The sequence below is a fragment of the Lynx canadensis genome, chromosome A2 (assembly GCF_007474595.2).
Source record: "Lynx canadensis isolate LIC74 chromosome A2, mLynCan4.pri.v2, whole genome shotgun sequence".
In the NCBI taxonomy this organism is placed as follows: domain Eukaryota; kingdom Metazoa; phylum Chordata; class Mammalia; order Carnivora; family Felidae; genus Lynx; species Lynx canadensis.
Window position 1 is genome coordinate 150,832,185 of NC_044304.2, and position 27,868 is coordinate 150,860,052.

The 27,868-nt window shown below is 44.5% G+C and overlaps 2 protein-coding genes across 3 annotated transcripts in view; one reads left to right on the forward strand and one right to left on the reverse strand.

Annotated features, from left to right (window-relative positions):
• The first annotated feature begins 1,107 nt into the window (after positions 1 to 1,107).
• Positions 1,108 to 15,921, forward strand: STMP1 (short transmembrane mitochondrial protein 1). The gene is made up of 3 exons (XM_030308510.2): positions 1,108 to 1,214; positions 14,074 to 14,127; positions 14,983 to 15,921. Exons 1-3 carry the CDS (start codon positions 1,200 to 1,202, stop codon positions 15,055 to 15,057), a joined length of 144 nt encoding a protein of 47 aa, XP_030164370.1. The 5' UTR covers positions 1,108 to 1,199; the 3' UTR covers positions 15,058 to 15,921.
• A 4,614-nt stretch (positions 15,922 to 20,535) lies between these two features.
• SLC13A4 (solute carrier family 13 member 4) overlaps positions 20,536 to 27,868 on the reverse strand; it is a 44,762-nt gene continuing 37,429 nt past the window's right edge. For both annotated transcript variants that reach the window (XM_032592458.1, XM_032592457.1), the window contains 3 exons: positions 25,672 to 25,833; positions 24,329 to 24,466; positions 20,536 to 22,625 (listed from right to left, as the gene is read on the reverse strand). In XM_032592458.1, coding sequence (XP_032448349.1) covers positions 22,488 to 22,625; positions 24,329 to 24,466; positions 25,672 to 25,833 — 438 coding nt within the window. In that variant the 3' untranslated portion in view covers positions 20,536 to 22,487. The remainder of the gene's footprint in view (positions 22,626 to 24,328; positions 24,467 to 25,671; positions 25,834 to 27,868) is intronic.

The window sequence follows — 27,868 nt, forward strand, 5'->3', positions numbered from 1 at the left end:
ATTATAAAACAATTTCTCCTTTTTTTCCTCTAGCAATTTTACTGTTTCTATTTTTGTTTTGTTTTGCTTTGTTTTGTTTTTGATCTGTAACTTTATGGAGAAAAGCAGAAATGGAGAGAAAATGCTTCTTAATTCCTGATCGCTTTCCTGTTCCTCATCATTGTCCACTGTATCTCTATCATACACTCCATAGGGTTAAAACTAGTATGTTTTGTTATAGTTTGGAACAAGAGTTCTGCTTAATAGACAAGGGTGAGTTCTGAAGGTTGAGAGCAAAGAGAAAAGGTGGTCATCCTTTGTAAGCACGTGTTAAGGGAGGTTGTTGAGGGTTTCAAAGACCAGGAGCGAGAGGTGGCTCATAATATGATAGGGCAAGCTCTGTGTGGAGACAGGATGGGGAGAGGTCTCCTAGAGCTCACTGGCCTCACCAGTTTACATGACAGGCATTTATTGATCCCTCGTCTCACTTGATTCCCACAATTCGGCAAGGGAGCTGGCATTAGACCCATTTACAGAGAAGGAAGGCGAACTTCAAAGAGGTTAAGTAACTGGGAAGCGAAGGCAGTCATGAATTGGACACAGTTGTGTCAGGCTCCAAAGGCCTCCAACTTAAGCACCTAACCTCTCTCATAGGTGCTCATTGCAGTTTCCATAGCATACATGCGGCACTTTTGCAAAGTACAGCGCTCCTCCCCTCCATGGTTTCTGCATGAGGACCGGGTATATTGTGTTGCAAAAGCTCGGATTCTGCTTTGCACCTAGGGATGGCCTCCTGCCGTCCTTGCAGTTCAAGGAGTCCTAAGCCTAAGTGCATCTGAATCGTCGGGGTGCTGGTAGTAATATAGATCCCGGGGCCCGACCCACGTTTCCAGAAGCGGGATTTGGGGGACTGGCGTCCCGGCATATGAACGACCAAAACTATCCAGCCAGGCCTGGGACTTGGGACTTGCTCCTCCTCGGCCTTCTCACCAGCCGGCCAGTTCAGGCGGTAATTCCGGGGCATTCCGCCAGGGGGCGCCGGGGCGCCGCGAGCGGCGCGCGGGTGGGGTGGGGCGGGGCGGGGCGAGGCGAGGCGGGAGGCGCGGGCGGGGCCGGGCGTGACCCGGAAGCCCACGGCGGGTTCCGCCCTCCGCCCCGGAGGCAGGCTCGGACTGGCCCACCGAGCCGCAGCCGCCCTTCGCTCCTTCCTCGCGGACACCATGCTCCAGTTTCTGGTGAGTGGAGCTGCCCCGCAGGGGCCCGGGGTGGCTTCGGGGCCCTCGAGGGCTCCGGGGCCGGGCTGCGGGGCTGTAGGGGTGTGCGCGTGGGTCCGCGTCCCCGCAGCGCCCGCTCGTCCCCTGTCGGGATGGGCTGCGGGTTTTTGTTTCTGCCGGGCGCCCATCCCTTTGCCGTACTTGTTCTGCAGTCATTCAAGTCACGCCAGAACTTGGAGGCGTCAGCAGGCATTTTCAGAGCCACTTCTGGGCCGTCCCGGCGGATTGTGTAATCGTGGTGTTAAAGCTTCTGGGGTCCTTAATGACTTCGCGGCCTCCCCTCTTCTGCCCCCCCGCCCCCCGCACCCCAATCCCTGCCGGAGAGCCCTGCTGGTTGGGTTTTTGAGAACGGAAGAGGGCGGGGAGGGCCAGGAATAAACTCTAAATTAGTAAACCACCCCACGAGGCGCAGAAACACAAGGTCGGAGTTAGAGGCTTGGGGGCTGGGGGGGAGGGGACCTTGTCAGGCCTTTTAGAGCTTCCAGACTTGGAGGATGGCTGGTTGCTGGCCTGAGTCAGACCCCGGTGTGCAAGCAACTCTTCCAAAGTGCTCATTTTGGGGGGAAAATGAGTGTTACTATGAGCAAATAAATTCTACCTCCTGGCTCTTTATTTCGGTGGAAAACTGGTTTTCTGGCGACGCTGAGTGTGTTTCAAAGATTGCCCGGTGAAGGTTTCAGGACGTCTCGCCAAACATTTCCAAGTGAAAGTCTCTCTTCCAAGTTTTTGAGCCACACTTGATGCTTTCAACCTCTGATTCTGACAAGAAGCAGGTGTTCCATTGTCTTCCTGGTGGACACGTTCGGTGCCCTGGTGAGAAGATGCTTTCCCACATGGTGTATTCTTTATTAAAAGGAATAAAAAAGTGCCTTGTTTGGGTTTTCTTTCTTTCTTTCTTTCTTTCTTTCTTTCTTTCTTTCTTTCTTTCTTTCTTTCATGGTAATTGGTTTTTAAAATCTCTAGGTGGAAAAGAGGTATCCTTGATATAAACTGCCCAACTAGGACAGGGCTGTACCCTTTGCCTCTGGAAGTTTCTCCAGTGTCCTAACTAGGTGTTAGTTTAGGGGGCAATAGAAATAATTACTGTCATTTAGTTGTAGGAAACACAAAGGTTAAAAACAGTATCAGTGGCGCCTGGGTGGCCCAGTCGGGTAAGCATCCAATTTCCCGTTCATGTCATGATCTCACGGTTCACAAGTTCGAGCCCCGAATCGGGCTCTGGTGCTGACAGGTCAGAGCCTGGAGCCTGCTTCAGATTCTGTGTCTCCCTCTCTCTCTGCCCCTCCCCTGATCATGCTCTGTCTCTCTCTTTCAAAAATAAATAAACATTTAAAACAAAAACAAAAACAGTATCAGCCCCAAAATGTAAGATGATAGCATTGAGACTTCTACAGCTGTAGCTTACTGATTCCATTATACTTCATAAGTGCTTTTGCAGAGTGAATTTATTTGGTTTTGGAATAGACTTTTGCTGTGTATAAATATGCATGTATCTGATTTGAGGATTCAGAATTCTCAGCATTCAAGGAGAGATGCTGCATCCGTCCGTTAAATTCCTAGCTCGGAAGTAACTGGAACGCGGATGCTCTCTTGCCCCCTTGTTCTCCCATCTCCTCATCGCATCTTTTGAAAGACGTGGATAGTATTACTTTTCACCTTGATTTTACCTCTGTCGAATGATTCACTAAGTCTCTGAACTTGGGCAAGTCTTTCTCTTGCTTTTAGCCATTTTATTTATAAAATGGGTTGAGGGGTGCCTGGGTGGCTCAGTCAGTCGAGTGTTGGTCTCTTAATCTCAGCTCAGGTCTTGATCTCAGGGTTATGTGTTCAAGCCCCGCATTGGGCTCCACACTGGATGTGAAGCCTACTTAAAATGACAACAACAACAACAACAACAACAACAACAACAGTGGGTTGAAGCAGGTGATCCCTAAGTTGTCCTCGAGCTTTTAACCTGTGACCAGCCATCTTGTCCTGGTGCTTAAGCAGTCAGACGCCTGGTCTCGAACCCTACCTAGCTCCATCGTTTTTAAGCTATGGGAACTTGGGTATGTTATTTAAATTGTCTGTGCTTCAGTTTCCCCATATGAAAATGGGAACCTACCTCATGGCTTTGTTGTGAGGATTAAAAATGAGTTAACACATGAAGGTGTCTTAACCGACACTTAATAAGGACTCAGATTTATTCAGTTTCTCGCTGGAACCGGTCCTAAAAATGGGGACTCGTTTACCCTCAGAAAGGTAGGTGATGGGAAGAGTTTTGGAAGTAATGAAATGGATACAAAGTTAAACCTGTGCATGGTCATTGCACATTCTGGAACCCTCCAAGACGTTTCCTACAGTTGTCACTTCCTGGAACACCAGTTGAAAACCACTGCACCCGATTGTGTTGCTTTTATATTCCTTTCGTTGTCCATTCCTCCGTGGATTAAAACACTCGCCGATCATCCATACTCAAAACTTGTTCCCGTGGTCCTGCTGCCTCTTTTCCCTTTAACGCAGTAGCTTCCTTGAGTGCAGTAGGTTCAGCCACAGTTGTTGTAAGGAAACTTCTGAGGCTTTTGAGGGAGGCCTGATGTGATGGGCACCGCCGGGAGCCCTGCGTGCCCTGCCTGCGGTGCTCTTCCCGGGGTCATGGATTGCCCTTGTTACCTTCGAAGTGGCAGCCCTTGGTGCTCTTAATCACCTCCTCCTCAATCCCCCATCTCTTGGCTTTTGGATCCTTCCTTGTCCGACATTCTTTAACACTAGAACACACGCGGCTTTATTTTTGGGGAAGAGCCTGCACAGAGTGAAGGCGACTGACTCTGGTGCTGGCCCCTCCCAGGGCTGAGGGGAACAGTATCTTGGGGCAGCAGCCGGGAAATGGTCCTATCTAATCTCGCCTGCTGGCACTGGCTGCTTTTCCCGTCTTTTGGTTTCTAGGTGTTTCTCAAGGCTCAGTCCCTGACTCTGCTCTTCTCTTCACACCCACCCTCAGGGAGTGTGTTCCTTGTCATACATCACCTTTCCTTTTTGCTGCTTCTCGGACTACCTTGCGTCCCTTTCTCTGAGCTCCGGTTCACTGTCATCAACTGTCTGCTCAGCATCTCTTGCCCTACCCTCTATCTCAGGTCCAACACATCTGGACCCGTTGCCTCTTCCATCCCCCACCCTGCGACTCATGCCCCACACCTGACTTCTTTCTCTTCTCCAGCCCTTTCTCAAATTTGAAACGCTGACATAATCTTTGATTTGTTTCTCTCCTTCATTCTCCATATCCTTATCAGCTATGCCTAGCACATAAATGTCCCTGTGTAGCCTTGGGTGAGTTCCTTAACTGCTCTGTGCCTCAGTTTCCCCAGAATAAACTGGGCAGTAATAGTACCTGCTTTATAAGTCTGTGAGGAGCATGAGCTAATTCATGAAAAAGAGAATGCTGCCTTGCACACAATAAGCACTCAGTAAACATTAGCTATTGTTTTAGGCCATTGGGTCTCCATTACTCACCTTACAAAAGTTCCATCTTTATGTTCCCCAGTGACAAGTTCGTAGAGTAGGTCTTTTTTACTCTGCCTTTGCATTAGTTACACCAGCCTAGTTGGTGTAGGAATGTAGGTTTTGAGTTGGAAGAGTGATTGTAGGTTATGTGGTTTAACATGCTGACACTTGGTCTCCACTACTAACGGGGTGTCTGGTGTATGTTTTGTCACCTCCCGTTAAAATAGGCTCACTATGCAGCACCTGGGTGGCTCAGTTGGTTAAGCGTTCTATCTCCCCTTCTCTCTGCCCCTTACCTGCTTGTGCTCTATCTCAAAATAAATAAATAAACTTAAAAAATTAATGAATAGAATAGGCTCACTACTTCCTCAGAGGATCTGTCATTTTTGGTCACCATCTTACACTATTCTTGGTGTTAAAGAGCAGTTCTAACTCACATGACAACACTTCACATATCAGAACAGCATTACCTTGGTACCTTTCTCTATCCCCTGACCCCCATCAGTCTTGTCTTTAGACTAAACATCTCTGATTCTTCCATCCATTTTGTATGATTTCAGGTTCATGCTGGTTAGCCTTCCCTGAATAGTCTAGTTTGGGGTTGGTTGGTTGGTTTGTTTTGAAACTTGGCCCCTCCATCCAGTCTGATCAGCCTTAGAAAAGTAAGGCTGCCTCCTCTACTTCTACGTTTCCTTTGATGCCCTTGGTGTTCTGTCCGCCCTTGCAGCTGCCTGAGTAATCCTCCAGTCTTGTCTTCTCCACATGCTCAGAAACTGTCAATGGTCTTTATGTCCCTCCATATCAAAGAGTAACCACTTGCACTTGATTTTCAAGATTTGCTAATCTGACCCCATTTTCCCTTCCTATTGCCCTTCAACATATCTCCTTTGCTTTTGATTGAATAGACTATCTTACTGATCTGGACCAACCTATGGACCTTCCTGCTATCAGACCTTCCCATACGGTTTTCCCTTTGTCCTCTTTTTTGCCTCCCCCTTCCCCAATAACTCTTAATGGCTCAATTCCCATCTTTTTCCATGAGCTTTCTTTATTACCTTAAGCTCCTGAAATGTTGACACTGTTAGGATCCATCTCCCCATTGATTTACATCTTTGTATGCCTTTCATCAGTGTTTTATTATCTTCTCAATAATAGTCTTGTACCTTGTTTTTTATATGTGTATTTCCAGGTACTTTTCAGTTGTTCTGAGTGGCATCCTTTTTAAAATTACATTTCCAAATTCATTGCTGATGTATAGAAATGCTAATTTGGGTGTATTGATTTTTTTAAATGTTTATTTATTTATTGAGAGAGAGAGAGAGAGAGAGAGAGAGAATCCCAAACAGGCTCCACGCTGTCAGCGCAGAGCTTGACGTAGGGCTCGATCCTGTGAACCGTGAGATCATGACCTGAGCCGAGATCAGGAGTCTGACGCCTTACCAGCTAAGCCACCCAGGTGCCCCTGGTGTATTGATTTTTGTATCTAGCAGTCTTCCTTATCTTTTAACTCCCATAGTTTGTACATTCACTTGGAAGTGAATCAGTGAATGCCATACTGTGAAGGCAGTCTTACCTCCATTGAAGGCAACAAGGACAATTTTGTGCTCTTTTCCAATTTTTTTCCGTAAATCAAGTTAGGACTTCCAGTAGTAGTAAGAGTGGATATCCTAGTTTTTTTTTTCTGCTTTTAGTGAAAATGCTTCTGAGGTTTTAGTATGATGTGTTTCTGATATTTCCTTACAGATTAACGAAATTCTCTTCTATTTCTAGTTTAAGAGTTTTTATTATGATTGTCTATTGAATTTTGTCATGCTGTTTACCCATATGGTGATCAAGTGATTTTTCTCTTTTAATGTGTTCATACAGATGACATTAGATTTCTAATAGGAAGCACTTAAACTATGTGGCCCATTCAGACCATCATTTGGTGATGCGCTCTGTTTTGTTCACTGCACCTTCATGCGTTTTAGTCTTGTCTTTCTAGAGTAGACCATCAGTTCCAGGGGAAGAAGCAGCATACCTTATATTTAGATTTCCCAAGCACATGGCACTTAGGCAATACCATTTTATTTCATTTATTTAATTAGATATTCCTCTTCTGCCTGATGACTTCTCTCAGATATTCATAAGGTACTTGAATATTTGAATCAGCTTCTTTGAGAACAGGAAGACTGGTTCTACCTGATAGACCTCTTTCCAGAATGTTACAGCTAACTTTTTCATGAATGTCCCAATTTAATTTACTGGCTCAATTGAAGAATTAACAGCCGCCCCCCACCCTCACCCCCCACCCCCGCGACCCCCCGCCCCACCCCTTCTTTCTCTAAGGAAAATTATTGAGTATAAAATCTAGCTTACATCTTAAAAAATGCACTTCTCTGTGGTTGTAGTAGAAAAGCCATAGGTTATATCCTCAGCAGAGTTTTGTTTTAATGAATATAGAATGTGGGTTTTATTATTACTTGAAGCAGTTTTGAAACACAGTTGATAATTTCTCCACAACAAGTCTTAAATGTTTAAAGACTAAGGTACATAAAGGTGGATTTTTTTCTTGCCTCCTTGAAATGGAGCAGTCTTCAGACAGGTTCTCTAGGTGTGTAGATTAAACTGAGAAATTGGGGCACCTGGGTGGCTCAGTCGGTTGGACGTCTGGCTTCGGCTCAGGTCATGATCTCCTGGTTCGTGAATTCGAGCCCGCATAGCGCTCTGTACTGACAGCTCAGAGCCTGGAGCCCGCTTTGGATCCTCTGTCCCCCCCTCTTTCTCTGCTCCTTCACTGCTCATGTGTACTCTCTCTCTCAAAAATAAGTAAAAAAAACATTAAAAAAATGTGTAAAAAATAATATAAACTGAGAAAATTATCAGCATATCTTTTATTAATGCTAGATAATGTATACTTTTGCTTTTATTGTCAGTGTGTAGCTTTTATCATCTGAGACCATAAAATATTTTTGGGTATCCTTTTGAATGCTAGTTGTAGCTATATTTGCTAAATAAAATGAGATTATTTCTATTATTATTTATTTTTAATGAGATTACTTTTAGGTTTCTGAAACCCTTGTCAGTAAATACGAGATGGTTCAGATTCTGTGTCATAACTTGGGTTTGAAAATGTGATTTGATGAGTCCTCCTTCAGACTTGTTGGGTAGTGTTCAGTCTGGGTTACTGCCAGGTGCCATTCTCAGGTCAAAACTGTAGCTTTATGTGCTGACAGACATAACTTTCTGATCGGGGAAGGGGTTGAGCAGCAAATGATAAGAGTCAGATTGCTTTGGAGTTTGCTTACTTGTTTTTAAGACTTCGTGCTTCTTGATGTTGATGCACCCTTGTGACTAACCTGCTTATGTGTCCTTACATAAAAAAAGAGTTGATTTGCTGTGGTGTTCATATACAGAGCCACCAGGTGATGGCAGTGGTCCTCATTTTTTTTCACTGTAACGTTTCCATTCTTTTTAAACATTTGTCCAGTCCGGAAACCTTGAAGTTGTCTTTGATTTCCTGTTTTATCCCATGTGGCTGATATTTTACCACATCTTATTGACGTTTAATATATTTTTTAAAATATTTATTTATTTTTGGGAGAGCGCAAGCCGGGGAGGGGCAGAGAGAGGGGGAACAGAGGATCCAAAGTGGGCTCTGCCCTGACAGGCTGACAGGCTGACGAGCCTGATGTGGGGCTCGAACTCACGAACCGGGAGATCATGACCTGAGCCCAGGTCAGACACTCATTCGACTGAGCCACCTAGGCACCCCGAATTCAGTGGTTTGTTTTGGTTTGGTTTGGTTTTTGTTGTTTTGGTTTTTTGTTTTTTTGTATGTTCATAGAGTTGTGCTGCCATCGCGGCTATCTAATTTTGTATCTAGTATTTCATTGTACCAAAAAGAAACTGCATACTCATTAGCATTCATTTCTCATTCCTCTCTTCCACAGCCCTGGACAACCACTAGTTTATTTTGTGTTTTTATGGATTTGCCTATTCTGGACATTTCCTTTAAGTGGAGTCATATAATAAGTGGTCTTTTCCGACTGCCTTTCACTCAGTATAATGATATCAAGGTTCATCCATGTTGCAGTGTGAATCAGTCCTTCATTCCTTTTTGTGGCTGAATAATACTATATTGTATGGATATACCACATTTTGTTAATCCTTTTACCCGTTTATAGCACTTCGGTTGTTTGTAACTTGGCTATTATGAGTATTCCTGCTGTGAACATTTGTCTGCTGGTTTTTGTGTAGATGTATGTTTCATTTCTCTTGCATATGTACCCTAAAGTAGAATTGCTGCATCATACAGTAACTCTGTGCTCAACTTCTTGAGGAATTGCTAAACTGTTTTCCAAAGTGGCTGTACCCTTTTACATGCCACATTCTCCACATCCTTTTCAAAACCTGTTCATCTTTTGTACTAAAGTCCTCTAGTGGGCACAATGTGGCACCTCATTGTGGTTTTGATTTGCATTTCCTTGATGACTAGTGACACTGAGCATCTTTTCATGTGCTCATTGCTCATGTGTATCTATCTGATTTGGAGAAGTGACTGTCAAATCCTCTGCTGATTTTTAAGTTGGGTTGTCTTTTTATTTTTTAGTCACCAGGATTCTTATATTCTAGATGTAAGTCCCTTATTGATAAGTGATTTGCAAATATTTTATTCCATTCTATTGGGTTGTCTTTTCATTTTCGTGATGGTATTCTTTGAAACACAAACATTTTTAATTTTGATAAAGTCCAATTTATCTTTTTTTTTTTTTTTTTTGGTCACTTTTGCTTTTGGTGTCATATCTAAGAAACCATCGCCTGATGCAGATCTTGAAAATGTGTTCCTGTGTGTTCTTACAAGAGTTTTTTGGTTCTAGCATTCACATTTAGATCTTGACCCTTCTCAGATAGTTTTTGTTTATGATGTAAGGTAAGGGTCCATATTCACTCTTTGGCATGTAGATATTCCGTTGTCCTAGCATTGTTTATTGAATGTATGAGCACCTGTGTTAAAAATCACTTGGTGCCTGGGTGGTTCAGTGATCCATTGTTGGTTTTGGCTCAGGTCATGATCTTGTGGCTTTGTGAGGTCAAGCCCCATGTCAGGCTCTGCGCTGGCAGCATGAAACCTGCTTGGGAGTCTGTCTCCCTTTCTCTGCCCGTCCCCAACTCGCGCTATCTCTGTCTCTCTCAAAGTAAACTTAAAAAAAAATAAAATTAAAAATGTGTTTTAAAAAATCACTTGACCGTAAATGTAAAAGGTTTTCCTGGACTGTCCATTCTGTTTTGTTGCTTACCGTTGATTTTTATTTTATTATTGTTATTTTAAGTTTTCATTCATTTTTTAATTCCAGTATAGTTAACATAGAGTGTTATATTTCAAGTGTACAATATAGTGATTCAGCAATTCTGTACAATACTCAGTGCTCATCAAGATAAGTGCACTCTGAGTCTTCACCTATTTCACCCATTTCCCCCACCCACCTCCTCCCTGGTAACCATCTTTTTGTTCTCTATAGTTAAGAACCTGTTTGGGGGATCATCATTGATTTTTAAGAAAAACAATTCAGTCACATTTGCTTCTGTCCTCTCTGCTGCCACACGAATCTGGGCCTTCCATGACCTGCACTTACTCATTATTCAGCCTTTTTTGTGTAGAGCTGCTGGTTGAATACTTCTGAAAGCAGTGGTTTCATCACGTTGCTGCTGGTAGAGGGTAGCCATTGGTGTTCCACCAAGATCGCATGCGAACTAAACTCCTTGGCCTGTTTCTTGAGGTTCCCTCAGCCAGGCCTACCCAAGTCTCCATACTTAACTTCTGTTTCTAAATTCAGATCATCTTCTAATCAATCCTGTTTCTCTTAGGTATCACATCTTCATATTTTATGCCTTGATTCTCCACATTCAGTTCCCTTCCCAGTTTAAAAGATAACACTTTCTCAGCATAATTAGAGACTGTAATAACAAGTTGAGGTACCTTGATCTCTTTCAGATATAGTTTCTTAGAAGAATCACTTCTCTGTCATTCATTTGGCCACTTAATGCATGACCCAGTTCTGGTTTGTCCTGCCTCTGTTACAGTCAAGGTCCTGTACTGGGTGTTGCCTTCAGTTGTTTTGTAACTGTTTTGTTTATATGTAGCTTTTCTTCCTATACATTGTACAAACTCTTTGAGAGTGTAGGGACATTTTATAATCCTTTCACAGGGCTGAATATGAATGTACATTCAGTATGTAAGGGTCTTTGATCTTTTAATCAAAACCTTTGGGGACCAGATGTATTGGGAGATGTTTTTAAGATTTTAGAAAGGTTTAAGCTGCATATACTTTGTTACTTAACAGCCCAGTAGCACTCTGGGATAGCCTCTGTTATGACATACATTAAAATATTTCCTGTTACGCCTGTTCTCCAGTGGGGTGTAGGGCAGGATCCTATGTTTAAAGATTGCTTTTTTCTGTAGCAAAAAGTGAGTTTCCACACTGAATGTGATAGAGAGACTATAAATAGTCTCATATCAGTTCAGGTCAGGTGTGATTTTGCTGCCAAATGAGTTACAGTGAAACAGTTTGAGTAGAGTTCGAGTTTCAGAATTGTGGGTAAGGGATTGTGGAGGGACGTGGGTTCTAAGTGTAAGGTGTAATTATAGAGCAGGGACATGCTGTCTCCTCTAATGTGTGGGGACCCAGGCCGGTCTGGACTTCCCTCCTTGATTCTTCGCTGCAGCCTTTTCCTCCCACCCATTTGTCCTTTGACCAATTCGCTCATGTCACTCCTCTGTCCCCAGATCCCTGGTGTTTTGCCATTTTTTTTGTCTCCAGTGTGCTTGTGGGAAGAAGCTACATATTCCTAAAGTCTCAAGATGATTGCAGAAAGGATGTAATAGTAATTCATTTAGTGTCAAGCTTGGGAAGCCGTCACTTTTCTTTTCCTTGCACTACCTTCTCTTCTCTGCAGTGAACACAATGGGGGACCAGTGATGTGGAGGGGGCACCGTGGGGGTGGCATACAGCCATCTGGATGGACTCCTGGCAAGGCAGCCAGGTCTTGGCCTGGATGAAGTTAAGCAATCTTGGCCTGCAGAGAGGTTTCAGATTCATTCAAGACCTTCTGTAATCTGGCTCCAATCTAACTTTGTCAGATTAATGAGTCACCATTGCTCAGATTGAGATTTTATGTTTTTATATTTCTTATTAATTTTTTTTCTGTGTAAACTTGCCTATTGAGCATCCCATGAAGAACATATAATTGCTTTTCTGGCTTCATGCATTCCCCTCAACATTTCTCTTTTCTTTTAAAAAAAATTGTTTTTTAATCCTTATTTATTTTTGAGAGAGAAAGAGAGAGACAGAGACAGAGAGAGAGCATGAGCAGGGGAGGGGCAGAGAGAGAGGGAGACACAGAATCTGAAGCAGGCTCCAGGCTCTGAGCTGTCAGCACAGAGCCCGACGCGGGGCTTGAGCTCATGGACCACGAGATCGTGACCTGAGCCGAAGTTGGATGCTTAACCGACTGAGCCACACACAGGCGCCCCTCAAACATTTCTCTTATGTGACATTTCTCTTATGTATGTAATTTTACAACATCCCAGTGATAGACTGGGCAGTGTTCTGAAACTGGAATTGGACATGACTTGTCTAGAAGCCCATAGTTTTTGTTTTGTGTTGTGTTTTAAAATAACTGCTATTTTTTCACGTGCCTAATGGCTGGTGACCTTGCCAAAAGGAAGCCACATTAGATATGCCGTATTTATTTTGAGACACACAGGGTAAGAACCAGGAATCCTCAAATGTTGGAGCTGGAAGGAACATTGCTAATATCATGTTTTATAGATCAGGAAACAAATCAGCTAAAGATACACAGCTAGATAGTGATAGAATCAGAACTCTATTTTTCTTGAAAATTTGCAACTTTATGTTTCCTCTGCTTGGTTGCTTGGTGTTAGAGCTAAAATTTTCATTTGATTTTTTTTTTCTCATCTTCTAAGTAAATTTAATACTCTTTCCGGATTTGGAAAACCTCTGTCTATCTGGTTTCAACGCACAGAAGTGAAAAAAAAATCATTTTGCTTCTTGGTACCACCTTGGTAAAACTATGTCTTCACAAGATGTGTCTAATTAATCAAATTATTAGAAAATTGGTCTATGATTAGAGATTGGATAGCCTCATGTATGCTTAATTTAACTAACAACAAACCAATTTAAAGTGTGCTTTTGGTGTTTAAAGCTCAGTAAGGCTGTATTCTGTTTCCCCATATATATCTCTGACTTGAAGACAAGGTCAGATCACACCATTTAGAACTGGTGGTGGTAAGTGCCACACTTTTTCTGTTAACCTCTGCTGTGTATTGAATAGGAGCAACACTGATTATAGAAAATGGTGGGAAAAAAAGAAAAACCAGATGCCAGTTTGAATTTATGAAATTAGAAATTAGGTGTCCCGTTGGAGGGGCTTAATTGTTGGAGGAAAAAAACCCAGGGAATTACAGATCATCATTAGAACTCAGAGTTTAAGGAGCTTTGGTTCTTTTGTTGTCAATGGAGTGCTTTAAGTTTTCATGAAATGGTTTTGTTGTTGTTATTGTTGAAGAAACCAGTCACCCAATGGGTTAAACATTTATAGTTCTCTAAAATCATGCCTGTCTCTTCTCACTGAGAAAGAGCTGGGGAGGGGACCTGTGCTCCCCATAGGTGGGAAGTGCTCTGCCCATTAGGTCCCATCCAGGCAGAGTTCTCTCGGTTGGATGTTGGAGTTTCCTATGCTGTTCTCTCATGATATATCTTTGTTTGTGAGTGTGAATCTAATTTAGGTTGTTCTGTGTTTCTTTGTTGTGAATGACCCTGAAAAAGTCCCTTCACTACTTGAAATAAGTCCCCCCCCCGACTTGAAATAAGAAGAGATTGAACTGTGAAAATCTCTTCATTTTCTAAGATCCTACCATTTAGCTGAGTACTTTTTTTAATCAGATATTTTTCATTTAATGTAACAAGAAGTAACAAACCAAAGAAGAAAGAAAGACAAAAACCAAATTGCTTTCAACAACAAAGTCATCACTTTGGCTTGGGTTTCTAGAACTGACAGTCAAGTGTTTATGGAGGTTGTGAGGGGACAGGGAGAATCTAGGGTAGATTTGCTCAGTGCTACCATTTATTCTCACTTCTGTATGCTCCTTAACGTTTTGGGAGAGTATTTCTATGTTATTTTACAGAAGGAAACAGTCTCACACTACCTAGCCCTAGGCTGGACACGGGGGTCGTTAACTGTCCTGAGCTCCTTAGACTGTTGTCTTTATAGTTTGGTTTGGTATCAGGTGGCACAGAACTTCGTATCCAGTGTAACTCTTCCTGTTCTACTCTTTCAGCTTGGATTTACTTTTGGCAACGTGGTTGGAATGTATCTGGCCCAGAACTATGACGTAAGTGACCATATCTGTGTCCTCCCGTAATTTGTAGTGACTTGTCTTTGTTGAAGTCAGGCATGCCTTCCAGCGTAAATGAAGTCCGTAGGTCTCGGGAAAATGTCCTGAGTTTTGTAGAAGGATTTTCTGCTGTTTGAAAAATACACCTCACAAAAGCATCTGTCCTCCGTATCACCACAAGAGGGCAAAATCTCATCAATTTAGATGGTCTTATGATCCTGAGCTGTGCTGGTTAGCCCAGAATAATTAACTACTGACTTAGAGTCTTCTTATATAGTTCTGTGGACGATTATGTGATGAGTGGAAATTTAAGAGTAATTGGATCATCTTTTCAGTTATATCAGACTCATTTTATAGAAGGGGAAGTGGAAAAGCAGGTGACAAAACTGCCCATACATGGGGCCTCTGGAAAGGTTGTTTTAAAGAGAGGGAAAGGAAGGAAGAGGTGGGAAGAGGGAAGGAAGGGAAATATATTAACTTTTGATTTGTCTGTGGTGAAGCTATTAGTGTGACAAAAGAAATTCTTTGTCAACCTTCACTTGAGTTACATGGTTTTCTAGGCAGGAACTTTATTAATTTATATCACCTTTATTGTTCGTATGCACAACTTCTATTTGGCAGTGGATTGAGGTGGTCAGTGAGTATATAAAAGGAGAAGTCAGAATTTAGCTTCTGAGGAGGGAACATACTTCAGTTTACAGCTTCGAGATCCTTCTTATGCAGCCATGAGGCCAAGTCTCTTTCAGAGGAAAATAAAGACTTAACAACAGCCCTTTGTTGTAGGAGGAAGAGAAGTAAAAGAGTATCGATTAGGTAGCTGCAAAATTATAATCATCTTTTTTCTCTTTAAAGATACCAAATCTGGCTAAAAAACTTGAAGAAATTAAAAAGGACTTGGATGCCAAGAAGAAACCCCCTAGTTCATGAGGTGGACCCAGCACTGCTTTCCGGATATACCGATTCTGCTCTTCTTGAGGCCTCCTTATCACCTGAACCAAAAAGCTTTAGTTGTAAATTTCAGCCTCAGCAGTCTTCCTCTCTGCTAGATCCTATGCTGCCTGAGAGCAACAGTTGAGGCTTCGCATTCAGAACTACCCTTTTCCAACATCCTCCCCCCTTCCCTTCCTCCTTCCAGCCACTTGGGACGGCCTGAGACTGGAATTACGGTGCTTGATTAGTAAACGTGACCTCTCCTTTATTCTTTGGGGTTTCTAGTGTTTTCTAAAGAAAAATTGATGAGTTTTGTATGGCTGATCAGATTTCACAGTCTAACAATTATAATGGGTGTTTAAACATTTGTTACTAAATTATGTTGTTTCACGGTAATTAAAATTAAAGTCCAGAAGCCACTTACTCCTGAATTATCCACTTACTGTATACTGTTATCAGGCAGCTCTATAGCTGCTAATTTAATCATTAATCGATTTGCTACATTGACTGAGAAACTATATCCTGAGAACCCTGTCAGGAACTAGGGAGTTTAAAAATATGTAAAATAATGGCCTTTATCCTCTGTGAAATTCAGTCAAGTATGCATGTTTTTCCATAATGATGTCTTTGATTCGACACTTTTCTCTCAAAAGAATCCTCCTATTTTAAGGGATTATAGGTGCATTTGATGTTACATGATGGATAAATGATAAGTTGTCTGTAAAGGAAATATTATGCCTTTTCACATTAAAAAGATGTATTTACATTATAACTTTATAGTAATTCTCATAAGAAAACTTTGAGGGTTTTTGTTTTTTTCTCCCTGCAATAAAAAATCACCATTGTATGTTGACCCATTGATAGAGACATCTCTCTGCTCCTCATTCAGCAAGGAGAAGCTACTGAGGATGAGACCTCCACCCAAATGCTAAATATTTCCATTATTGATGCGGGTGGGGGGTGAGCATAGAGGCCGCTCTTCGGCAACAGGCAGTGGAAACCTGAACAAGGCAGAAGGGCCCACAGTGAGCACGCAAACGGACTCATTAAGCCATGGGCCCTAACTGACCGATGGGCTACGTACAGCTAGGCGCAGTTCTAAGGATCACCAAAAGGAGAATTCCATCAGTCCTCATACTCCCTTACTCCGCCCTACTGTGACTATAGCCCCTCACCATCGCCTTGTGCTGGACGGTCTCTCTTTTGCTGTCCTGCCTGCTGCTCCCTTGCTCTTTAAAAAAAAGAAAAGAGGGGCGCCCGGGTGGCTCGGTCGGTTAAGCGTCCGACTTCGGCTCAGGTCATGATCTCACGGTCCGTGAGTTCGAGCCCCGCGTCGGGCTCTGTGCTGACCGCTCAGAGCCTGGAGCCTGCTTCAGGTTCCGTGTCTCCCTCTCTCTCTGACCTTCCCCCATTCATGCTCTGTCTCTCTCTGTCTCAAAAATAAATAAACGTTTAAAAAAAAAAAATTTTAAAAAAAAAAGAAAAGAAAGAAATCACCATTGTAATTTGTCAAATGTATAATTAGTCCGTTTTTTTTGGTTAAGAAAATGTTTGAATACTTCACTTTTCCCATGGGTCAAGATACAAATGTGATTCAGAATAAAGAGTTTCTCCCACTCCTGTCCATCAGCAACTAGTTCCTCTTCCTGGAGGCAGGCTCTGTCAAGTTTCCTGTATACTTTGAGGAAGATTCTTTGCCTAAACAAATACATGTGTGTGGTGGGGGAGGGAGGGGAGGTTTACACAAATGATAAACTGTATTGAGTTCACCCCTGGCCTTTTTTATTTTATTTTATTTTATTTTATTTTATTTTATTTTATTTTATTTTATTTTGTTTTATGTTATTTTATTTTATTTTATGTTATGTTATGTTATTTTATTTTATTTTGTTTTATGTTATTTTATTTTATGTTATTTTATGTTATTTTATTTTATTTTATTTTATTTTATTTTATTTTATTTTATTTTATTTTTTAAATGGAGATCATTCCGTATCAGTATGTAAGAAACAAGGAACCTGTTTCCCTCCTTTGGCTCCATGAGATTCTAGTGAATGGATATACCATAACTTACTTAATCTGTTACTGATGAACATTAGGGTTCCTGTCTTTTGCTGTTACAGTGATGACCTTGAACCTAAAGTTAATATACGTATCTGTGCGGAGTATGGCTGTAAACTAAATCCTAAAAGTGTAATTTACCCTAACTATAAAGTCTCATTTGATTGTGTGCTTTGTTTTAGGGGACTTGTTGGGCAGCTCACTGATAATGCCATTTCTGAAGAAATTTTAGCAGAATCTGTAAACTGGAAGACTTAGAGACACCTTTATTCAGGCAGTGATGACATTGGTACTGCGTGATTATAAGACAAAAGGTTCTGTTTTCTCTTTGAAAACGAGGATCTCTCGTACATGGGTATAGGTTTTATCCGTGGCAGCTTGTCCTGGCGTGTGATACAGGTGGCGTGAAAACAGCATATTATGGTGTGACTTCACCCTAGGAGTGAGATCATGGGCAAGCATCTTATTTTTCTGACACTGTTGTATTCTCTGTAAGATGTGGACGCAATATCTACCTCATACGCTCACATGAGAAACAGGTGAGATAATGTACGTGATGTGTTACACAGTGCTTTGCAAATTGCCCAATAAATAACAGATACTGGCCCAAACACGCTGTTTTTGGTCACAATACTTTATTTTTCTGCAGTTGCTTTTGGAACCAGTTTATGAACCATGCAAATTTTGTCATTACTCTGTGGTCGCTCTCCTGGTTGCTGATGAAAATCTAGAATATCTACCTTGATCACACTTCCTGGCTTGTAAGATTTGATCTTGAATGACTGAATTGTTAGCAGAATGAAATACAGCCTTGAAGGATAAAGTTTTACCGCTTTTGAGGGTATTCAAAATGCCACAAGCTTAGAAAGGTAACTTAAATGTTAGGAGATTAGGTCTCTCTCTATTACGCCTTGTAAACCAAGCACATTGGGATTTAGGGCTTCCCTCAGGAGTGACTCTTGCCCTTGCTTACCGGTGGGGAGCCATCCAGCAAATCCATTCCTGCATTTGCCTTCACCATATAAACTGCTCCGCAGTGAGTACCGGCTGCCTCCGTGCTCCCCATTCAGATACCCTCTTCTAGTTAGGTTCTTGCAGCAGTGAAAAGGGGCTCGGAGTTCTCAGGCAAGGTTATCCTCACTGAGATAGAGGAGGAGCCCAGAACCATCACAGATATTGGGGGGTAGTTGAAACATTGCAACGCGAGTGAGGGGTGCAGCTATTGTGATTGTGGCACTAAGAGTCACGTTCCCTGAGTGTTGTTACGCAGGGACTCTTGCCTCACACATCCTCAGAGGGATGGGAAGAGTCCCTGCAAGACATACTCGTCTTCTCCTTTTAAAAATGTTGGAAAACTCCTCTGTCAACATGGCTTAGGAAAACTTCTTGCCATACCTGATCGTAAAAGGAAGATTACTCACGTGTGCAAAATATGACTTCAGGGTTGATGTTGGGAACTTCATAAAGACATTGGACCTGACAAGTTTATCCTTAAACCGCAATCCTCCCAAACAAAGAGAAAAACCCAAACAACCTCATTTAACATCATCAAAAGGGGTGTTAAATATTTCAGGAGTTGAAGTTGCCATTGATGTCTTCAGTGGACTTTTCTAGTGATTTGATGTTTTAGGCAATTGAGCAGAGACCTGCTGCTGATTTAGAGGAACGATTTCATTTTTTCTAGCCCATTTGTAGGACGGTAGAGGAAGTTATAGCGTGTGGTTTCTCTAGCTGTTTGTGCATACGGGTTCACAGAGCATATGTGCACGTGCATGTTTTCATTTCCACGGAGTACAGTCCCTAGATACAAGGCTGGTGTTTGTTTTTCTGCTGAGGTCTCCTGCCTTTTTAATGCTTTTTCTGTTAGTCCCCCTGAAGGAAGTCTACAGACTGTCCTGGAGCAAATGAGGCTTTTTCTTAAACTGCCCATCTTGGGCTTTGCACGTAGCATTTCCATTCCTTACTCATGAATGAGTGCTTTTTTCCCTACTGACCGTTAGGGCCTTGTGGAAGGCCACAGGGTGGCAAAGGGAAAATATTCGGAGATCTTGCCTGGTGTAACATGGGAGCTCGTGACACTCAGATTTTCGTGTTTATGCCTTTTCTGAATCTCCATGTGCCATATTTCGTCAAATACATTTTTTTTACAAGGTGCTGGGAAACACCGGAACAGTGAGGTTCTATGGAAGGTGCACAGGGTGGGGCATTGCAAAACCTGAGTCGCGGGCCCATGTGGATCGTTGCCTCTGTGGTAAGGCCTTATGCAAGGTGCCGTGTGGTTGCATCATTTTTGCGTGTGCAGTTGTAAAAGATCAGGACAAGAAAGAGTCACCATGTAAATTGCTGGGCAGTTGTGCTAAGAATTCATCTAGTGAGGGCAGCCACGGGATGGGTTACACGTGTACTTGGTCTCTCTCGCCTTTGTGTTCTAACGGTTTGAACATCTTGCTATATACTGAGAGTGATTCTAGTGTTTAGATGTACTTTTTCAAACGTGGCCCCTAAGTGTGAAGCCAACTTCGTGATTTAGTATGCAGCTGAAGAAACAGAGATCTCTTCTTACGTTGGAGGGAAAACTAGCTGTGTTTTCTTTACTAAAAGGTGGTTCACGAGTCTTTGCCATGTAAATGCTAACATAAAAGATTGTGTACCATGTCCTTCGTGGGTGACTAAAAGGAATTTCAAAGGCAATTTCCAAAGGCGATTAGGCAAGTTTGATACATAATTGACTTGAAAATAAGGTGCAGTGAAGTGTCTTTGTTTCTCAGTCATCTATCAAAGGAGCAGGTATAAGGTGGTCACTTACTGCTTTCTTTTTAACATTGTGATGTTAGAAGATAAAAGTCAAATTGTAACATATTTGCAAGAGACTACTCAGGAGAGCCTTTAGGTAGTGTCCATCAGTGATGACAAGGGGTCGTGAGTCGTTTCTGACCTTTCCTGTCCCTGGAATGAGCAGTCTTTGTTGGCCTGATCTCTGGTGTTGGGAGAGAACAGTGCTGCTTTTCAGAACGGTCAGTAGACCGGACTGAAATAAATGCTCTTTCTCAACTGGCCAGTCGAGTGCACTGGCTCCTGGAAGCTTCCGGCAGCATCTGCCGTGGGGAGCGGCACTGCTTCCCCTTTAGGAGTGAGTGCGGTTCTCAAACGCTCAATGGTGGCCAATGATTCAGGTCAGCTTAATTCTAAGTCAACGCTTCCTTCTCTTTTTACTTGTTTATACTCCTGGAATCTTATTATTTGCACCTTTTTCTCACTGTCTGACCTAGAGGCTTGGGGTCCAAGTTCTGTAATTGACATTTGACACTTTGGCAGCCATGACGATACGCTAACACCCTGCCTCTTCTGAACATTTCATAGCAAGAGAACTATGCAGATTCCATCAAAGCAGCCATAGCGTATATTACACTGGGATTTTATTTGGGCTCAGGAGGTCTTTATTTTCATCACTAGTCACATAATGTGGCCTAAGCTCATTGATATAGAAGAAGCAGTAATATCCGCGGTTAAATCCTGTCAGTTTCATTGTGGTCAGAGCACGCAAGTGCTGACCGGCACAAAAGAAATGTTATAATTCACAGACCCTTGATAAACTAAGAGAGCGACTTCACTGATAAGTTATTGTTGTGGGGAAACCGCCCATGCTGTCAGTAATAACTTAAAATCAAGTAAAACAATGTAGCAGCTCTAGGGTGTACCTTTTCCAGTAAGACCTACTTAGCAAGTAACTGGTGGTAGCAATCAGAACTATGTAATGTCTCCAAGCCAGGGGGATTGGGAGCTATATCCAGTCATCGAGCAGGAACATCTGTCGTGGAGAAAACGGCCTGGTTTTTCAAGAGGAAGAAGGAGGCCTTGATTTCCAAAGTGGTTTTTTCTCACAGGAAACATTTATTAAGTAGTTAGTTTACTATATCGTATGAGTTGCGGGGGACTTGAAGAGACGTAAGACGTCTCTCCCCTCGAGGGGCTCCCTGTAGGAAGTGGCTGGTGTGTGAGGCCTTCTGTACTTGCTTTCTCAGGAACAAACTACTCATTACATCCAAAAGAAAGCCAGTCAGATATCGCTAATAGCACTGTGGTCTTAATGATAGTCTTGGCCTTTTTAATAAGACAGGTAGGGAAGTTTTTCCTCCCTCCCAACTCAACCAATGCAGTGGTATTGATGATTAGTGGAAAGCGAAGAGAGAGACAGGTGCCCCCCCACTCTCCAAAAGTAGAGAATTCCTATGAAACCTTCCGTAAGCCAAAATGACATAAAGCGAAGAGGCAATTGCCATTAATTTATATGGAAAGACGTTTGAGCGTTTCCAGACCTCCGCAATAACCTCTCTTAGGAACTCCTCCTGATACCTTAGGAACTCCTTGCTGACGGGTGCGCCAAGTAAATGGGCATACAGCACAGACGCTCGCAGATGCAGCTCGCAGCTCTGGCAGCTCCGCGCAGAGACGCTGGGTGCAGTTCCCCGGGAGGCGGCCCAGCGGCACCACTCCAGTTGCTCAGGTTGCACACTGCCCCTCGAAGGGCTCGCCGCAAAACCACCGAACACTACTTGGACTCTTCTCGGAAATCCGAAAATCCTCTTCAGTTTTCCTCCGGTTAGCGAAAACAGGTACTCACGTGGGTCTTTTGTAAAAGCAAAGTGGCGTAACCAGAACTTTTGAAAAGCCGGGGATACCTGTACTGACTTCAGTGTGTCTTCTGTCTCTACTTCTTTTTCCTTGGACAAAGAGAACAGTACAAGCCTCTTTCTAAAGGGGGACACTATTTCTTTATGGGAATTTGGTACCAAGGGTAAAGAGAAGCCATTGAAGGGAGCTGCTTAGAAGGGAATCAGAGTAGTGAGAAAAGAGTACTGATCGCCACAAAGAGGACTTGCCAAGGTCGCCTTTTTGTGGTGAGAACTTAGGATAGAAACGCTGAGGAGAAAGTTCCGGGGGAAGATTTTCCTCCGAAAGAGGAGATGTGACTACACAGGTGGGATGATTTGATTTCTCCTCCAACTCCTAAAAAGGGGTTAAGGTATTAAGAATAACATGGAAGCCAGTGAGGCTAGTTTGTGAGGCTTAGTTAGCCTCTGAGGGGCGACTGAGTCAGCCTTTCTGCTCTTCCTGTCCTCAGAAAGACCTGGAGAGCCCAAGATACAGGACGTGAGAACGGTGCTAGGTTTTCCTGAACTACAGTGCTGAGGAAGGAGGGCGGAGAAGAAGGCACTAACGTCCCAGCATCGGAGGCTTCCTGCTCGTCACCTAAGGTGGCAGGCTGTGGAATCTTCTGGTGGGGGTTGTGTGCTCCTGGCGGCTTTCTTGGTCAGATTCTGTTCGGCGCTCGTAGCTCCTCTGGCTGGGCTGTGTGCCCGCTTGTGTCAGGCCTGATCAGTGAGGTTACTGACCTTAGCCCAGGCTGGAAAAGTGTCCAAGTGGAAGAGGCTAACTCCCCATGTGTTGATGGCCACCATCACGATCACCAGGCCAATGACATTGACCCCCAGGCCAGCTTTCACCTGTAGGACACAAACCAAGCCCACCCAAGTCACTGAGCGGGCAGCAGCACAGACCCCGGGTGCTCCTCTGTGCCCCCCGCCCAAGGGTTGGCGCTGGTCTGTCGCAGTCGCTGCCTGGAATCCGTAGTGTTGCACGAAGGGTGTCTTGGGAGCGTGGCAGGATGGGAGAGGCCACTAGAACCGTCTCCACCTGCAGTGCCGTCACTCCCAAATGGAGGCCTGGCACGTGTGTGCTTGGAACACCAGGTCTCCGTTTGTTAAGACTCACGCCAAGCAGGGGGCCCGCGTGATAGGGAAGTGCATTAAGGCAGGAACTTCTCGGAACCTTTAACGTGCTGATACGTAGGGGGACCTGTAGGAGAGGCCAGGTTCTACAAAGCCTTTGCCACTGTTAACCGTGTTTTCCTTCCCAAAGGAACGGCCTACGGAAGGTTGTGTACGTGGGGTTCACGTGGAGAACCAGGCCGGCTGCCTCTGCTCAGCCCTTCGGCGGGAGAGTGACGCGGGCGAGCGAGTTTTGCTTCTTTCCGCTGAGGGGATGTCGCCTCCACGACTCAGCCCTCCCGTTTCTGCCACGGAACTCAGCCTCACAGGCTGAGGGGGGGGTGTGTGGGGCAAGATGGATGGCTGAGCCAGGGCCAGATGGAAAAACGTACAGTAAGGAGGGCTGGCGTTAAGTTGGGAAAGCTGTGGGGAGATGGTTCCAGGCACGTGACTAGATGTGTTGGCTCCCTGCTTTGTGGGCAGGGCCCTGGACGTATTAATCGGCCTTGCCCCCTGGGCTTTGGGCGTGGAGGGCCGCCCCTGTCTCCTAGCAGAGGGGGCAGGTTCTAAAGGGGCTGATCCTTTAGAAGGAGCCATGTAGAACATTTGGTTGGCACCCCCACCTTTAGAAGGTGAGGAAATTGAAGTCTCGAGTCAGCGCCCAGGACTAGCTCACTTCTTGTCACCTGGTGCCTTTGAAAGGCGCTGTCTCTGATCACTTGATTCCAGGGTAGAAGGTGCGGGGGGATGGGGTGAGTGGTGGGGGCACCCGGGAGAGTTAGCTGGGGGGACAAGAGAGCTGGGGCCAAGCTCAACTCTCTTGAGCAGACAGGGTCGCGCAGTAAGAGATGGGGGGGCGGGGGATGGCGGTGACCTCCCTTCCCCGAAGTATTACAGAGCGCTTAGGTGAGCGGGTTGAAAGCTGAAAAGGATCTGAATATCTGCTCCTGGCCTGGAGCTCTTGCTTCCTTTCCTCCATTTGGTATTTACAGGGCCGCGGAGAACGAGTTTGGACTCGAGTGAAAAAGAATTGGTGAGGCCCTCCCTGCGCCGTCACCCCTTCCCCTTTCCCCTGGGCCCCTGTGGTGTCTCCCACTCGGCTCCCATGAGTAAGCCAGCAGCTTTTTGAATGAACATGCCTGCCGGTCCAGTGAAGAAACGGAGGCAAAGACTCGTGTCTCATCCCACTGGGCTGCGTCTCGTGTCTGTCCCAGCTTTGTCTGTCCGTGTACCCACTGTCTCCCAGAGTAGGGGGGCAGAGGACGTGGTTGCTATTCTTGGTGCCTGTGGGCCAACCGAAAGCCTTCTTGCCAGCACCGTTCTTTCTACCACACCGCACTGGGTGTTGGCAGACCACAGGCGCTGCCACAAAATGATAAAGCTCAGGAGAAGTCCTCCCGGCTGCCGGGGCCGGCGGGAAGAGGGCGGCCGCGACTCACCATATCTTTGATCTGGCAGTGCCCATAGCTGAAGACGATGGCGTTGGGGGGATTGCCCACGGGCAGCATCACTGCAAAGGAGATGCACATGGTGACTGGGATCAGGGTGTAGAGTGGATTAATGTGCAGCGTTTCGGACTAGGAGAAGAGAGAATTCACAGACACGTTAGCGTCAGGATTATGCTGGCGTTTCTTGGGCTCAGCATCGCAGGCACGCTTTCAATGATGGTTTGGTGTTCGCTAACCTTGGCTGGAGACCACGCGCTGGGGGTAGTTAAATCACGACCCTCAAGGGCATACAGTGCTGGGCAACCCAAATGGGCTCATGCTGCTCCCTCTCTCCCCATGGAAACATGGGCCTTAAGTTCCCTCCTGGAAGGGATGTTTCATTTCTTGGGGCTGGTCTAATTTTACTCCTTAGCTGAGAGATTCATCCTTCGAGCTCAAATCTCATGAATAAGCTGCTTTGATTGGAGTGGGGGTCCTTCATCCTTGGGGTGCAGAACCAAGGTTGTTTGTTTGGCTTTTTTTCTAAGTAAGATGTTTGCTTTGCATGGGATTTGAACCCATGGCCTTGCCCTCGTCGTTGAGGGGTTTTGACTAAGTGCCCTCCCGTGCTCACACAGGTGACGGAGGGAGACATCTGAGCAATGAGCAGAGAGAGTGACCGGGGGTAGTTTGGGGTTAAAAAGAGCTGAAAGATATCATTTTGTGGGGGATGGGGAGGAGCCTTTGTTTTCTAGGTGGCAGCCCGTGGATGGGACAGACGCAGCATCGTGTCTGGGGCGTTACTTTGGGCGCTGCTCAGCCGGGCTAAGATCTGGCAGTTGCTCTCCTCCCCTGGTCCATCAGTAACAGACTGTTCTGAGACCCTGGGGTAAGGCTGGCATTGCCCTCAATTCTCAGACTCTCCTGGACAGAGAGATTGGGGGGAGGTGGTGATGCTGCAGTCTCGGTCTTTACAGCTGAATGTGCTCCTGGGGGCATTTTGCCTCCATTTTCTGTAGTTATTCCTCCTGCCCTCCTGTTACGTCTTAGGACAGAAAGAAATTTGATGATGGTGAGGAATTGGAATCCTAGGGTTTTAAAGTTATTTTGTCCATTCAGAACTGCCTCAAAACTAATCCTGTCTTTCGGAAAGGATTTTCTAGAAGCCTTGCTACAATCTGTTAATTTATTGATTTACTTCTCCGTGGCTCTTTGAAAGACGTCATCTCCAAACTATGGCTTGAGCACCAATCAGTGAAGGCCATGGCAATGACCAGAGGAGAGGGGCAGCCATGGAACTGCTCCCTGGGCCCGGGGGAGCCCATCTGGACACCTGGGAGCCCTGCCCCACTCACCAGGCTGCATAGGATAGGCAGGAAGATGGTGATGGTGGCTGGGTTGCTCACAAACTCTGTGACAATGGACACCAGGATGCATGCCAACAGGGTGATGGCCCACGGTGGGAGGCTACTCAGAGACAACATCTGGTGCCCAATCCATGTGGAGAGGCCAGAGCTCTGCAGGAACACAGGTGATACAATAAGAAGAAAGGAGGAAACACCCATTCCCAATGGAATTCTTAGACTCCAGAAGGTCAGGGATGTGGGGGGGGGGGGGGGCGCTGAAAGGAACCACCAGGAGTCATCTAATTTGCCTCCCTATTTTCAGGCGGACTGGACCCAGAGGCATTACTGATTTGATGATTAATTAGACAGTTTTTATAGCCCAGAAAATTCTTTTTTTTTTTAATTTATTTTTTTTTAATGTTTATGTTTATTTTTGAGACAGAGAAAGAGCATGAACAGGGGAGGGGCAGAGAGAGAGGGAGACACAGAATCGGAAGTGGGCTCCAGGCTCTGAGCCATCAGCCCAGAGCCTGACGCAGGGCTCGAACTCACGGACCGTGAGATCATGACCTGAGCCGAAGTCGGACGCTCAACCGACTGAGCCACCCAGGCGCCCCATAGCCCAGAAAATTCTTTATGATTGTATAATGGCTTGGTAGGGGCTAGAGATTTTGGGGGCGACTAGCCCCTCAATGTCAATCTCATTACTCTCTCCAGCTTCTGACATTCTCACTCTGGGTATTCAGTCAACAGTGCTTTTTACACAGACTCCCCAGTGTAATCCTCACTTCTGCTTTTGAAATCTAGCTCGCTTATCACCTGTGAAAGGGTGAAAATTATCAACATCTTTGGATAATGACCTTTCCTGTGGTTTTGGGGGAGTCAGTGGGCAGGGCTGAACACCAGAAGCTTTACATGAGTGACGAAGGAGAGGATTACGGGTCTATCTCCACTTAGTGGGAAGGTGCCTCCTCCTGGGAAGGTGACCCAGAAGCCGAGTCATACAGTCCCAACCTGTTTCAGGTTCAATCTCATCATGGCTGACATCAGGATCTACAATCGTCAGTGCTTTTTCATGACACAAGATATAACCTTTTCCATTAGCAAAATTTACATCGATCCGCTCCAATAAATGAATATCCCCTCTTGGAATAACTTATTTGGTTGGGAACTGTTCATTTGCCAATGGTGAAGATCCCCTCCCTCCCCTAAAAAATGAAGGACACCATTGAATCCTTGTGCTAAAAACCCCAGGTCGCCATATGCATTCTCCTCCCTCCCTCCCTTCTCCTCTCCGTCCTGTGGTTGATGTGCTCTGCTGTCCCCTGAGTACCCTGGAGACTGCAGACGCACTAAAGGACTGGAGAGTAGGGCTGAAAGCAAGGTGAGACATAACTCCTCAAGGTCAAGTCCTACTCATATTTTGCTGTTAAAGACAGCCTCACCGCATCATCAGCAGGCTTTTTCTCCCTTTTGCTGAATTCATCAAAGGCTACTTGATCTCTATAGCACCCCAAGGCGAGCTCATAGGCAGCTGGTGACCGAAGGCCTTCAGAATTCTCTGTGCTGTGGCCCTTTTACCTGGGAGCCTTGACCGAGAGCTGCAAATCCAACATGCGGGGACTACAGCAATTCATGGTTGGTACAGAGCTTTGAGGCCTATAGGAACTCTGTAATTATTATCTCGTCTAGCACATTAAACCTGGCCCACTGGACAAAGACAGGATAAATTGATAAATTTAAAAATAAGTTGATAAATTGGATTGCAAAGTTAGAAAACAGAAAAAGGAAGTCTTACTTTTTTTTAAACCTTGGTATGCATTTTACATTGGATTTTCCTGATGTCAAGACTGAAATGATTTCAAACTCGGTAGGAATCACTATGTCATACTTGAATTATATTACTAAAATTAGTAGAGTCATTAGATTGTACAGAAATATCAACTATGCTATCTGTAGTACATACACAATTTAGGTTTAAAAAAAAAAAAATCTTTCCAGGCTAGACTCAGGGGCCAAAACTAACAACTGAAATTCAAAAAAGATAAGTATGATATTCTGAACTTGGAATCAGAAATACCAACAGCATGTATACAGAATTGGTTGAAAGACTTGAAGTTTAATAGTGGCTAACAGTTAAAAGAATGAGGGTTTAAAATTGTGTTGTTTACTTTTCAGAGAGAGAGAGGGAGAGAAAAAGCACGAG

Bases quoted from the DNA above. Each gene is read 5' to 3' on its own strand.
- STMP1 (XM_030308510.2), top strand. The intron at 14,128-14,982 runs GTAAGTGACCAT...TTCTCTTTAAAG, and splicing joins ATCTGGCCCAGAACTATGAC to ATACCAAATCTGGCTAAAAA.